A 13,462-nucleotide genomic window follows, 5' to 3' on the forward strand; every position below is an offset into this window, starting at 1 on the left:
ACACTATTGTTGTATTATCGGCGCTCGAATAAACTAAAAACAAATACTTATGTGAAACCTGTATAACTCGGACGAAAATAGCAATACGATTGCCAGTTCTGTATTCACGTTCTGTATGCATATATATATGCTTTCCTTACAATTCGAATAGCTCTAATTTTACAGCCGTACCGATGTAAAACCTGTATAAATCGGATATAATCGCAATACGACTTTCAGTTCTGTATTCACTTTCTAGTTTCCGTACAACGCACTAAATTTGTATATGCATAGCTGAATTATCGGTTCTCGAATAAACCTGCCGAACACATTGATTACTCTAGCTAGCTATCGTTAACTACTTGGCTACTGAAAAATATATTATTTGCTCTAAGCGTAAGCAAATATTTAACAAAACAATGCGAGCCTGTCTTATGTCGCACGGCGGGTATTGTGGACGGACAACGGAGCGGCCCCAAAAGAGTAATTTTGTTTTCTTAATGAAAGCGATAATCCCATTGTTGAAGACAATACACATAACTGTCAGTTCAAGGTAATTATAGTTACGGGTCGACTGACACGCTCGTGCGAAATGACATCTGTATATACACGTATAGATATTTTACACAAGTAATTCCGTTCTGAGAGACTTGAAAAAATATACCGTATTCCCGAGGAAACATATGCTAATGGTTGTGAAAGTAGTTCAAAATACAGATATGGTTTCGTGATTGCTACAACCGCTAAATATCAACAATATATACTGACTTCTATTGAGGTGGATTTTGATATTATCAACCGGTGCAGAGGAGGGTGATATGAACCGATCTGGAAATCTTGTCAACATCTGATACATGTGTTACCAAACAATGAGGTGCTTACGCAAGTTTATTAACCTGAAAGCTACGCCAATGTTAACCGACAAGGAGATATATCCATTTATGCAATTCTAATCATATGGAAAGGAACTCTTCATATTTTATGCACGGACAGGAGTTTTAGACATAATGTCAATTACCAAACAGTTTTCGAACTGATCACATGGAATTCCTGTTATATTGAATGAACATTAATCGCCGAGTGTGTTCAAAACAAAAAGTCCTCATACATTAGGAGATTTGTTCTTGGAACAAGAGTCAACAAAACATGGTAAGATGTTTATCTTTTTATTGTGAATAAGGAACAACGTCATTATTCATATTTCTGCTTTATCAATTTACCGTATTCGTCGTAATTAGCACTCCAACCCCTATAAGCGCCACCCCTCCTGTAAGCGCCCTCCCCCATGTAAGCGCCCCCCCCTGTAAACGCCCCTTCCCTTTACGGAGAACGCTGTTGTATACTATTAAGGCCCCCACCCCATCCCACTGATGCCTCTTTAAAATCAACATTATTTCCCATATTACATGAACTTGCGAGTCTTTTACAAATTACGACATAATATAAGAGGATAAAATGCATATATGCATGTTTACTGTGACAAATCCATGTGCCATAAGTATGAAAGGAGTCGAAACATGGCTGATTTTTTCGTCCACAGCTTCCTTTTTTCATTATATATAAGCGCCCCCGCCTTGTATTATTATTTTTAAACATCTTGGGCGATAATTACGAGAATACGGTGAGATATTTCATCAAAGTAGCCAACTTGTCGAGTCTGCTAATAAAAAAATATTGTTTTTTTCATTTCCAATTTTATAATATATCACAGTCCGTGTCACTTAGGTTACACGTGCTATTGTATTTTATTATGAGGGTTGGTTGACAACATTTAACGTCATATTAACAGCCAGTGTCATTTAAGGAAGTTCTCCTCCGTATGCAATGCGTGTTCGAATGTCTGTATTTTTTGGGAGGCTGCGGTATTTCGTGTTGTCTCTTTTTGATAGTTGGACGCTTGCCCTTTTTATAGCGCTATCTCGCTGAAGCATATCTGACAAAGGGGAAAACAGAATATTAGTTTCGAACTTGTGACCTATAGGTGGATGGTAAGCAAAAAAAAAAAACAAAAACAAAAAAAAACAAAAAAAAAAAAAAAACAAACAAACAAATAAACAAACAAAAAGTGTTTATGGTTACTCGATCGACCCTTATTTTTTACCCCCGATCCTTTTTGTTTCCACTTTTCTACAAAACAAAAATGAAAGTCGGAATTTCGATCTCAGACTCCGGTTCCAGGCATTACTCTAGAGTGAAAGACACTAAAAAATAAAATCCCGACCCACCGATCCTAATTTTTTGCCAATGTAATCCTAAACATATTTTTTTGCCTTATCGGGAAATATAACTTTGTGGTGGATCCATGTGACTTGGGTATGTTTAATTTTATGCCCGTTATCTATAGATCAGTCGGTTCCATGCGAGCCCATTACACATGTCGTTAATCCGTAAATAAATGTTGACACTCGACACAGCCCAATAATGAGCCTCGAGTATGTTTATTTTACTGATTATAATCTTCATAGCTCTTATAAGCTATAAACATAATTGTCATTTGAAAAAATATTTACACATATTTCATACCACACTAAACTAATGTCTTAAAAGAAAGAGTTCAGAAAGTTCATTTTTCTCCCAGTATTAAATCTGTAAATTATTCTCTCCATGTTATAATTCTCTTTTTTTTTCTTCTAAAAACATGAAAAGTTATATCTTGTATATAATATGTTAGCTACAATATTGTAGCTCAAAAGACTTTTAGACAGAAAATCGTGTCGTCTTTAGAGCTACAATTGGTGCCTATTATTGCTAATGGAGCAAAGTAATGGTTATGCAAACCATTATTTAAAAGTTTGCATGCATTTTATCGTACTTGTTTTATATCGGTTACCTACTAGGCAATAAAACTGAACCATATAAAATATCAAATTCTCAGCGAGACATTTTGTTTTTCATATACACATATGAAGACCTTTCTGCAGTGAATTTATACAGAAAGTCTACAAAGTATAAATTTGACGTTTTGTGAGCGGTACGGTAGATATTAAGAATGGTAGTTATGTTTGTTTTCGACAAAAATAATATATAAATGCTTGTATATGCACAAAATAATTGGAAACCTATAAAAAAAAGTATAGAAAATTGTGCCCGAGTGATTTCCGGAGGCACTGCTCCACTAGGACATATAGGGACCAATTCGTACCCGGCCGAAAGGTTTAGTAGGCCGGGTACGTATATTCGTTCTAATAATATGTATGCGTAACATAGTTTATTGCGTAATTTTATATAGAATGGGATTGAGCACAATCAATGTGGAGGGAGAGAGGAGAGGGAGAGAGAGTATTTATTTATTTTTCATTTTTACATATATGTACATAATGTACAGTGTAATTACTCCCGATGCTGACGACCCCGAAGTTGTAACATTTTTTGGTCTTGTCTCGCTGCTTTACTTATATGTATGGTGTAAAAAAGTTTTGGGAGATTACCTTATATAAGCCATTTTAGGCATTGCAGGGGTCTAAATAAACAACAGGTAAAAATCATATCCTACACCGTTTATATATAATTATCCAGTTCTCCAATTCCACAAACAAGGTAGATAACTCGAAATATTTATCTTCAATTTATCTGACGTAAGGTTTGATCAAACGACCGAATTCGCTTTATCTATTGTAAACAGATTAGCACAAAAATAAATTAATTTGACAAATGATTTTACAAACAAGCCAGGAGGCAGATTTTCTGATTAAACATATTCTCTTAGATGGGATAGGACTAATTCACAGGTTAACGATTTAATCAATAAATCTTCGACACGAGTCATCAAGTTAACAGCTTCAGGGCACTGATTTCAATAGTATATCTAACTCTCTGTTAACTTCAGGCGTTGAAAACTTATACAGTTAGTCATTGTTCTGAATTAGCGATAAATTTCTATCTTATCAAAATTTTCATACAGAAGACTTTAAAATCTTAAAACTCTCGATTGGGCTACCAAGGGGAAAGTGGCAACATATACTTACAATATTGCTTGTCGATGGGTTCGATTCCCCGTTTGAATTTGAATCTTGAGGTCACCTATGCGCTCGACCACGGGGATTTTCTCCAGATTAGTTAGGTTTTTTACCATACAAAATATGTGGGTCCAAGTTCGCCAATATTGCATCTACGTAATGCTTTCCAATGGAGCTTATAAGTTTACCATGTTGAAAGCTGCTGTTTTGTATAAGCAATAAATGTCTACATGTAATTATCAATTTTCCTCCGTAGAAATAATAGAAATCGTAGAAAAGAAATACATTACTTTAACACCTTAAAACTCTCCATTGTACTCTTACCTTTCCCAAACTGTCTGGATTCGATTCCCCTTTCGAATTTCATTTTTGAATTGGATATAACGTCAGTGATAGTAACCCATGGAGTATCGAGGATGGTGACGAACTTGTACAATCATACCTGTAATTGACATTTTCCTGTATTGTGTTAAGATGACTATAAAATTAAAATTTCATCTCTCAATTTCTGTTTATTGCAGGCCGAGGCACTGACAGATGACCAGAGAATGGGTAAGTGTGAAAATACAGGCAAACAACGGTCAACGAATTTTCAAGCTCCGCAACATATCCGATATTTTTTCCTTTTATTTATTTATTTATTTGTATTTTTCCTGTGTTCAATAAGTCATGAGCTTTGCAATTCCACGCCACCTTTTTCCCCAATTTATGAAGCAACTCAAAGTATAATAAAGTATGTTACTTTTCAAAATTATTTCAAAATCCAAAATAACAAATATAACGGATGGATAGATTTAAATTACTTAACCTGTAAGGGTTTTAGGCACAAATTTTATAACCTATAAAGAAACATATGGAAAATGCAGAAACAAAAGCAAAATAAAAAAAAAATATGAAATTGATTTGCGAAGAATGATTTTCTATAGTGCAAATATGCTGTGTTATGTGTTCTTAAATAAAATTCTCAACAAGGGAGACAAATCAAGCATTAGACATAAAAAGAGTTACTTCCCTTACACCGTCAGAGCATTATCAAGTTCACTTGTTAAACATGTGGTCTTTATATATTGTAGACAGTGTATAGTAAAATCTTCTTTTTCTGCCTTTGCTCTAGCTATATAGTTAGGATGAATCATTATAGACCATTAATCAAGTTACGAATTTCTTTTTTTCCCTTAATTTCTTTTCTAGCTCTTCAAGATGCCTTCAACAAGTTCGACATTGATGGAAATGGTTCTATAACTGTTCAAGAATTGGGGCTAGCAATGAGGTCAATTGGAGAAAATCCATCAACAAAGGAGCTCCGTGAAATCGTGGAAACTGCTGATTTGGATCGTAAGTTAGGCAAAAAAAAAACAACATGTCTGTTAAGGGGTTACCCGACCGACCCTCATTTTTTACCCCCGACCCTATTTTTTTCCACTTTACTATGATTTTTTTTTTTAATTCGGGATTTCGGTCTCATACTACGGTTCCGGCCATCATTTTATAGTGAAAGACAACACTAAAAAACAAAAAAAAAAAAAAAAAAAATTAAAAAAAAATCCTTCAGACCGACCGACCCTATTTTTTTATTTTTTTTTTTTTTTTTGCCAATGCAACCCTAAATAGACATATTTTTTAGCCTTATACAGTATATAACCCTGATCCATACTTTGACAGGCTATCACAATGCCATTATTTCTCTCTGCTCTTATGCAAATTTATGTAACGTCCAGGAATTGAACCCGGCTTTCTGGCGTGAAAAACCACAACCCTACTGAGCTGTGACTGAGCCTAAAATGCATGCTCCTTCCACATCCAAATGTATTGTAATGGTGAACTAAGATAAGGGAAGTAACCCTGGTAGGTGGATTTAGTTCAACAGTCAAGTTAGTTCAACATCCTATTAACAGCCAGGGTCATGTAAGGATGTCCCAGGTTTGATGGTGGAGGAAAGCAGTAGTACATGGAGAAAAACCACCGACCAGCAGTTAGTACCTGCCAACTGTCCCACTTGGGACTCAAACTTGCGACCTATAGGACTTGTGGTCATATGTTAAGATATCTAAATCACTCCATCATCGTGGCCCCTGGTAGTTGGGAGAAAGTGATATAAAAATGACCCTTGTCCAATCCAGATTCCTTTTGATGCTGGATTAATTGTGTGACATATTCCTTGTTAATTTATTTTACCATATCCAACCCACTATGTTCCCATGTCCCTATTAGCGCCCCTTCCCTTGTGTGTGGCCTCATTTCCATGCCAAGGCATAAGACTGTATGGGTTTGCAATATTTTTTTTCCATTTTTTTAAACACCCTTGGCGCCTTTTAGGTCGAATATGGTAATTAAAACCCCGAACAAATATGTAAATAATGTAACTTTGATTTAATGAATATTTCATAGAACAAACGAGGAAATAATTGGCTATTAAAATGTATACATGTACATATGTACACAGTAACAGTTATGGTCATTTATGGGTGGTCTCCCCTGTATACAAATTCATATTCTTGTCGTGTCTCTCTTTATAATTGAGGAACTCTTGCCCTTTTAAAAGTGCTTAAATGACCCTGGGTTTCGATAAGCCGTTAAATAAATAATAAAAAAAAAAAAAAAAATAAAAAAATTACGCATGCACACGCCATCTTGTCACATTATACTGACAAAAGGTAAACCAGTCGTCCCATACCCTAGGTATGCTGAGTGTTAACATGGACAGAGACTATATGCTACAGTTAGACAACACTATAGTTAGGTAGATAGGAGATTCTACTATCACAAGGAGACACAATAATGGAACATACCACAGTCTCCCAAAACATGAACAATTCACCACACTTATCTGCACATCCCACACATAGGAGACTTAGATTACCTGTTAACAAAACAAGTGACAACTTCAATAATTAAAATCATATTTTGAAACCATTATTTTTCTTTTTAAAATCAGGAAATGGCACAATTGAGTTTGAGGAATTCGTTCTGATGGTTGCAAACAGATTAAAAGACTTTGATATTATATCTGAAATGAAAGAGGCATTTGAGGTATTTGATCAGGATGACGACGGGTTCCTCGATAAAGATGACATCAGAAAAGCGATGGCGGGACTGGGTGTAACATTGACAGAACCGGAAGTGACGGAAATGATGGAGATCGCCGACCAGGACAAAGATGGCCGACTAAACTACAAAGGTATACTTCCAAGTTGATGAACCTTTCGATGAATCTTATGTAAGTAAAGGGACATAACTCTTATCTGCAGTTGTAGATTGAAGAATCTGATTTTGAGAAACGTTTATGAAAGCAGGTGAAATTGAAGAGTTCTTGAATAGTCATCCATGATTCTATGTTATTTGAATTAAAATCTGATTGAATGTATAAAAAGATGTTACAACTGTAACAGTACATGTACTTACAACTACAAAATAATTGCATATTGTTTTGCAACATATTATTCTCATAATTATAATTTTGCATATAATGTCTTCATTCCGATAAAAAAAATATACTTGTAATGTGATGTTGTAATCTTCAGTTTGGAGGAAAATAAAAGACTATTATTATTACAATGTGACTTTTCTTTCCAGAATTTGTGGCGATGTTGACCAGAGGTGACCAGTATCAGGCCGATAATATCCTCATGTCTCTGAAACCTTCCTTGACCATATAAGGTCGACTGGATTTTTGACACATGGATCTGAAGGTTCACCTCTGGGTCTCTATGTGGAAAGTGGTTCATAGACGATATCACATCGACTAAAACTTTGACATATGGCTACAAAGGACAGCTTGCTCTCTAGTTCACCTCGGGGTCACTGTGGAAAGTGGTTCATAGACGATATCACATCGACTAAAACTTTGACATATGGCTCCAAAGGACAGCTTGCTCTCTAGTTCACCTCTGGGTCACTGTGGAAAGTGGTTCATAGACGATATCACATCGACTAAAACTTTGACATATGGCTCCAAAGGACAGCTTGCTCTCTAGTTCACCTCGGGGTCACAGTGGAAAGTGGTTCATAGACGATATCACATCGACTAAAAACTTTGACATATGGCTCCAAAGGACAGCTTGCTCTCTAGTTCACCTCTGGGTCACTGTGGAAAGTGGTTCATAGACGATATCACATCGACTAAAACTTTGACATATGGCTCCAAAGGACAGCTTGCTCTCTAGTTCACCTCTGGGTCACTGTGGAAAGTGGTTCATAGACGATATCACATGGACTAAAACCTTGACATATGGCTCCAAAGGACAGCTTGCTCTCTAGTTCACCTCTGGGTCACTGTGGAAAGTGGTTCATAGACGATATCACATCGACTAAAACTTTGACATATGGCTCCAAAGGACAGTTTGCTCTCTAGTTCACCTCTGGGTCACTATGGAAAGTGGTTAATAGACGATATCACATCGACTAAAACCTTGACATATGGCTCCAAAGGACAGCTAGCTGTCTAGTTCACCTCTGGGTCACTGTGGAGAGTGGTTCATGGACGATATCACATCGACTAAAACTTTGACATATGGCTCCAAAGGACAGCTTGCTCTCTAGTTCACCTCTGGGTCACTGTGGAAAGTGGTTCATAGACGATATCACATCGACTAAAACCTTGACATATGGCTCCAAAGGACAGCTTGCTCTCTAGTTCACCTCTGGGTCACTGTGGAAAGTGGTTCATAGACGATATCACATCGACTAAAACTTTGACATATGGCTCCAAAGGACAGCTTGCTCTCTAGTTCACCTCTGGGTCACTGTGGAAAGTGGTTCATAGACGATATCACATGGACTAAAACCTTGACATATGGCTCCAAAGGACAGCTAGATCTATCGTGGAAAGTGGTTCATGGACGATATAACATTGAGTGAATATTTGACATAGGCTCTGAAGAACAAGCACTTCAGTCCACCTCTCGGTCACTGTGGCAAAGTGGTTAGAGTGTATGTGTTTGTCATTTACTGCTGACATTTTACTTCAGGGAGGAGACAGTGATGAGAATGTTCATATGTCAATGACATTCCACCATTAGTCTTAGTCATGGCATATCAGTAAGTGTGCAGGAAGAAATGGTGGCCTCCGCTTGATTTTCGCAATACATTTGGACAGAGATTTATCAAAATAGATTTTGTTGTAGTTGCAAAAGTAAATGTAATAAAAAGTATCTTAAATTTGTGTTGATTTTATATAAGATTTTGTGAAACTCCCCAAAGCTTAAAAAATAACAAGAGGCCCATGGGCCTTAACGGTTACCTGAGTTCGGATACAGAATGAAACAGTGAAACACTATATATTGGCCCATCAGACTCTTGAAGTCAGTCAGTAATTTTAATACATAATTCTTGTACAGCATCCTCGATATTCCAGTGGCTCCGATCACTTACGATCTCTACACCCCTGGACTATCTCATATTAAAACTGGAGGCAACAGAATAGAACAGGTAATTTAGTCATCTGATGTACATCAAAAGAACCGTATAACAGTACACTGTGGTTGACTGTGTGGCTTTGATGTTAGGCGTCGCTCTCTCTGTAGTCTTCAAAGGAAATCTTTGCTGGCCTGTGATTGGTCAAATGTTTTCAGCTGAGCTGCCTTCAATTTCACTATGAGATAGTCCAGGGGTGTAGAGATCGTAAGTGATCGAAACCCCTGGAATAGCGAGGATGCTTGTACAGAGGCTTAAAACTTTTCAATCTATATATGAAGAGTATCCGGCTCCATCAAATCTGTGAATTATGAAGAATTTTTTTGAAATTTTAGCCATTTTGACCCCTTTTGGCCCCGCCCCTCTGGCCCCTGGGCGTTGACCAAGACCAATATGGATATGGCGTTAACTTTCTATTTCAAGTTTATAATTCTAACCCAGTTAGACTAATTAACTATGAAAACTAAGCAAATAATGTTCGTAAATGTGTTTTTCCTATATAAACTATAATAAACTTATCCCCTCCCCAGGGAGAAACTTACGACCCCAGGGTCATATTGATTCAATGGCCATTTTATAGAGATAATTCTGACAACATTTGACTAATTTCTTATTACAAATGACCAAATAATGCTCAAAAATATTTTCCCTTTATAAACTATAGTCAACTTAATCTCCTCCCAAGGGGAAAACCCGAGACCACAGGGTCATATAATTCGCAATTTTTAGCTCACCTGGTCCGAAGGGCTGGTGAGCTTATGACATGGCGCAGCGTCCGACGTCCGTCGTCCGTCGTCCGTCAGTCCGTCAACATTTCCTTTAAATCGCTACTTGTCATAGAATTCTGCATGGAATGTAACCAAATTTGGCGAGAAACATCCTTGCTACTTGTCCTATTACAAAGATAATTAATAATAATTATTAAAAAATTTCAAATCTCGTATTTTCTGGAAAACAATCACATGACTGTTTTACAGTAAATATTCATCAGTGCATCCACAAAATACAACAAAATGTATAACAACATCCATGTTCATTGATTTGGCCCCCTGTGCTATCTCGCTGAAGCATATCTGACAGATGGGAAAACGGAATATCAGTTTCGAATTCGTGACCAATAAGTGGATGGTTATCGGGAAATATAACTTTGTGGTAGATCAATGGGTCTGGGATATGTTTAATTTAACACTCATTATCTATAGATCAGTCGGTGCCATGCGCGCCCATTACACATGCCGTTAATCCGTAAATAAATGTTGATACTCGACACAGCCCAATAATGAGCCTCGAGTATGTTTATTTTACTGATTATAATCTTCATAGCTCTTATAGGCTATAAACGTAATTGCCATTTGAAAAAAAATATATATATTTACTTATAATTTATACCTCACTGAACTTATGTTTTAAAAGAAAGAGAGACAGAGAGAGAGAGAGAAATATTAAAACCTTTTGCTGCCCTTTATAAAATGTTGGACACATATGGATAGTTCCGAATTGGTATTCGAAGATAGTTCTTGACTACCAAATAGCAGTAAGTCAAGATCTAAGGGAATATTCAAATCTAAATTATTTCTATATCAAAAAGGACACACTCAAAGAAAAAATGATAAGCATTCTCATATAATGTCCACACAAACAGCTCGGAGTTTTTGCAAGGTTCACTCGAAATAAATCATAATTTAAGGAACTACACTGGTGCCTGAGCTTAGCATGAATAATATTAATTTTGCGGTCGCCGATGCCAAAGAAAGAGGAGAGATATGGTTAATAGGTTTCAGAGAATTTTTGTTCCGAATGCATTTTTTCCAAAACGAACACGATTACATAATAGGATACGAACAGTAATGCGGGACAAAGTAGACAAATTTTAAGCTACAATGTATACAGCACAATGAAGCGCAATTTACCCTTCGGCAAGTGGCAGTCGAAGGCCGGATCTACAAAAATGTATCCATGCTGTTCGCGGCACGCTAAAATATGACTGAATAGCGTGCCACGTGTGACGTCAAATGTTTGGCGAAATTTATATATATAGTGCTCATTGGTATAGGATGCAAATTTAGTCGCCTATCTTCTCGGTGTGTCGGCAAAGAAGCAAAGTCCAAAATTTAGTCGCCTTTTGCTGGACATTATATGTAAAGGATAAAAAACGTGTAGAACAGAATGGGAAAATGCTAGAAGTAGGGTGCTCAATTGCAAACACCTGCATGTCTTTCCAACTATGGCTGGGTAAGTTGAAATGTCTGGTAACAGGATAGTCAGGTTTGTTCTGTTTGATAGACCAGCGGTGATTTGATTGTTGATTCTGATCACCGGTTTCCCCAACGTATTGCATTGTGCATTTCCTACACAAGAAGAGGTAGATGACATTGCTGGATTTGCACGTCAGGTTCTGTCGGATGTTGTGTGTGCTCTGTTGTTGATAGCACAATCAAATGTGTCTATGGATGCTGTGTATGGACATATCATGCACCGTGTATTGTTGCATGTCTGGAATGAACCCGTTTGTGTAGCAGGAGTAAGAGGAGGAAGTTTGCTACTCACTACAAGGTCTTTTACATGTTTTGGTCTGCGGTAGGCTAGCTAGGAACGGTGGCTCTGGGAAAATACGCCTAAGTTTTGTTGATGACTGAATGATTTTCCAGTGGTTCCTAAGGATAGAAGGGGGATGAGGTTAGTTAGGATGGAATGCTACCACACAGGAACACGTTGAGTGGCAGTTCTGGTTTGGTATACTGGTTTGGTATACGAGGAGATTGGCTCTATCTAAGGCGCGGACCTTCTAGAGAGAAGGTGGCATTTCATCTCTTCGCACCGGCTTTCGAAGGTGGTATTGTCGGACACTATTCGACGGATTCGTAAAGCATGTGAATAGGGAATGCTTCTGGTGGTATGCGAGGGATGACAATTGGTTGGACGGAGTTATAGATGAGAATCAGTAGGTTTGGAATACAAGTCAGTACTAATGGCCTCTTCAACTAAGGTGGATCTAGTGTCTAGAAATATATTGGTATCTGATGATATATCGGCAGTGAATTTGATGGTATTGTGGAATGTGTTGGCATGTTCAATAAATTCATCCAGAGACTGTCGGTTGGAGGTTGACGTTGACGTGGATTATTTCAACGGAGAAGAAACTGTACATTTAATTGACTGTGACCTTTAGACATGGAACTACAGGTATAATGGAGTACATGTACATGTATGCAATTTACAAACATGCATACACCGTGTGCATTTGATGAAAGCGTGAAGTGCATAAATTGATACTGTATTCATATATTTGTTCTTAAATTAAACATGTTACACAATCATAAGATTGTAATTATCATCCCAGAGCAGAATTCATAATATGATGCTTATTTAGATTCACACTCATTTCAAAAGGTAAAAAGAAAAAAAAAACAGGAAAAAAAATAAAACCATTATACATGAAGCATTTTGATTTCGGTCAATACATGGTTATATCGACCAGAGGAAAAATATCGACCTCGAACTACGTCCTCGGTCAATATTTTTTTCTTTGATCGATATAACTATGCATCAACCTCATCAAAATGCCATATTTGTATTTTATTGACTAATTAGAAAATAAAAAAAATATTTGGTTTAACTGAATTTATTTCATAGTAATAAATGATGAAATAATGCATTGAAGTTGTAGTTCTTGTAATTTTCACCATCACAAACTCTCATACATGTAAAACATAAAATGCGTGAATATGGATGCTTATCTATGATGGTTCAGATCCATGAAAGCACCGATATACTATTGACATAGTGGTAAATGTCACATGAAATAGAACCGCCACATTCAAACTGTTTCAAACTTTCGGGAAATATCGGAAAACCGATCTTAATATAGCATACTGGATGTGTGAAAATTGGTAAAACATTATAATCTTCTCCAACACGTTTTTTTTTTGTCATTATCTTATTTAATATGTTTTTCGGCGGCTGTAAAAAATAATATTTCTGAAAATTCATTTGCAATCATAATCTAGCTTAAAAATCGAATTGAGATGCCCTAAAATTCTGAAATACTTTGTACTTGTGATTCAATATATTGATAATTCTACAATATATAGGTAATACAACCAGATACATCCTCG

General features: G+C 36.7%; 1 protein-coding gene across 1 annotated transcript; it reads left to right on the forward strand.

Moving 5' to 3' along the window:
* Nucleotides 1-343: 343 nt before the first annotated feature.
* Nucleotides 344-9,096, forward strand: LOC138310693 (uncharacterized). Its single transcript, XM_069252020.1, has 5 exons — nt 344-1,128; nt 4,457-4,487; nt 5,127-5,270; nt 6,871-7,113; nt 7,509-9,096. The coding sequence occupies exons 1-5, from the start codon at nt 1,126-1,128 to the stop codon at nt 7,589-7,591; spliced, it is 504 nt and encodes a 167-aa protein (XP_069108121.1). The 5' UTR covers nt 344-1,125; the 3' UTR covers nt 7,592-9,096.
* The last annotated feature ends 4,366 nt before the right edge of the window (nt 9,097-13,462 follow it).

Source organism: Argopecten irradians, chromosome 16, assembly GCF_041381155.1.
Source record: "Argopecten irradians isolate NY chromosome 16, Ai_NY, whole genome shotgun sequence".
Taxonomy (NCBI): Eukaryota; Metazoa; Mollusca; class Bivalvia; order Pectinida; family Pectinidae; genus Argopecten; species Argopecten irradians.

Coding starts and splice junctions, on each gene's coding strand:
- LOC138310693 (XM_069252020.1), top strand. Junction 4,488..5,126: donor GACAGATGACCAGAGAATGG/GTAAGTGTGAAA, acceptor TTTCTTTTCTAG/CTCTTCAAGATGCCTTCAAC. Junction 5,271..6,870: donor GGAAACTGCTGATTTGGATC/GTAAGTTAGGCA, acceptor TTTTAAAATCAG/GAAATGGCACAATTGAGTTT.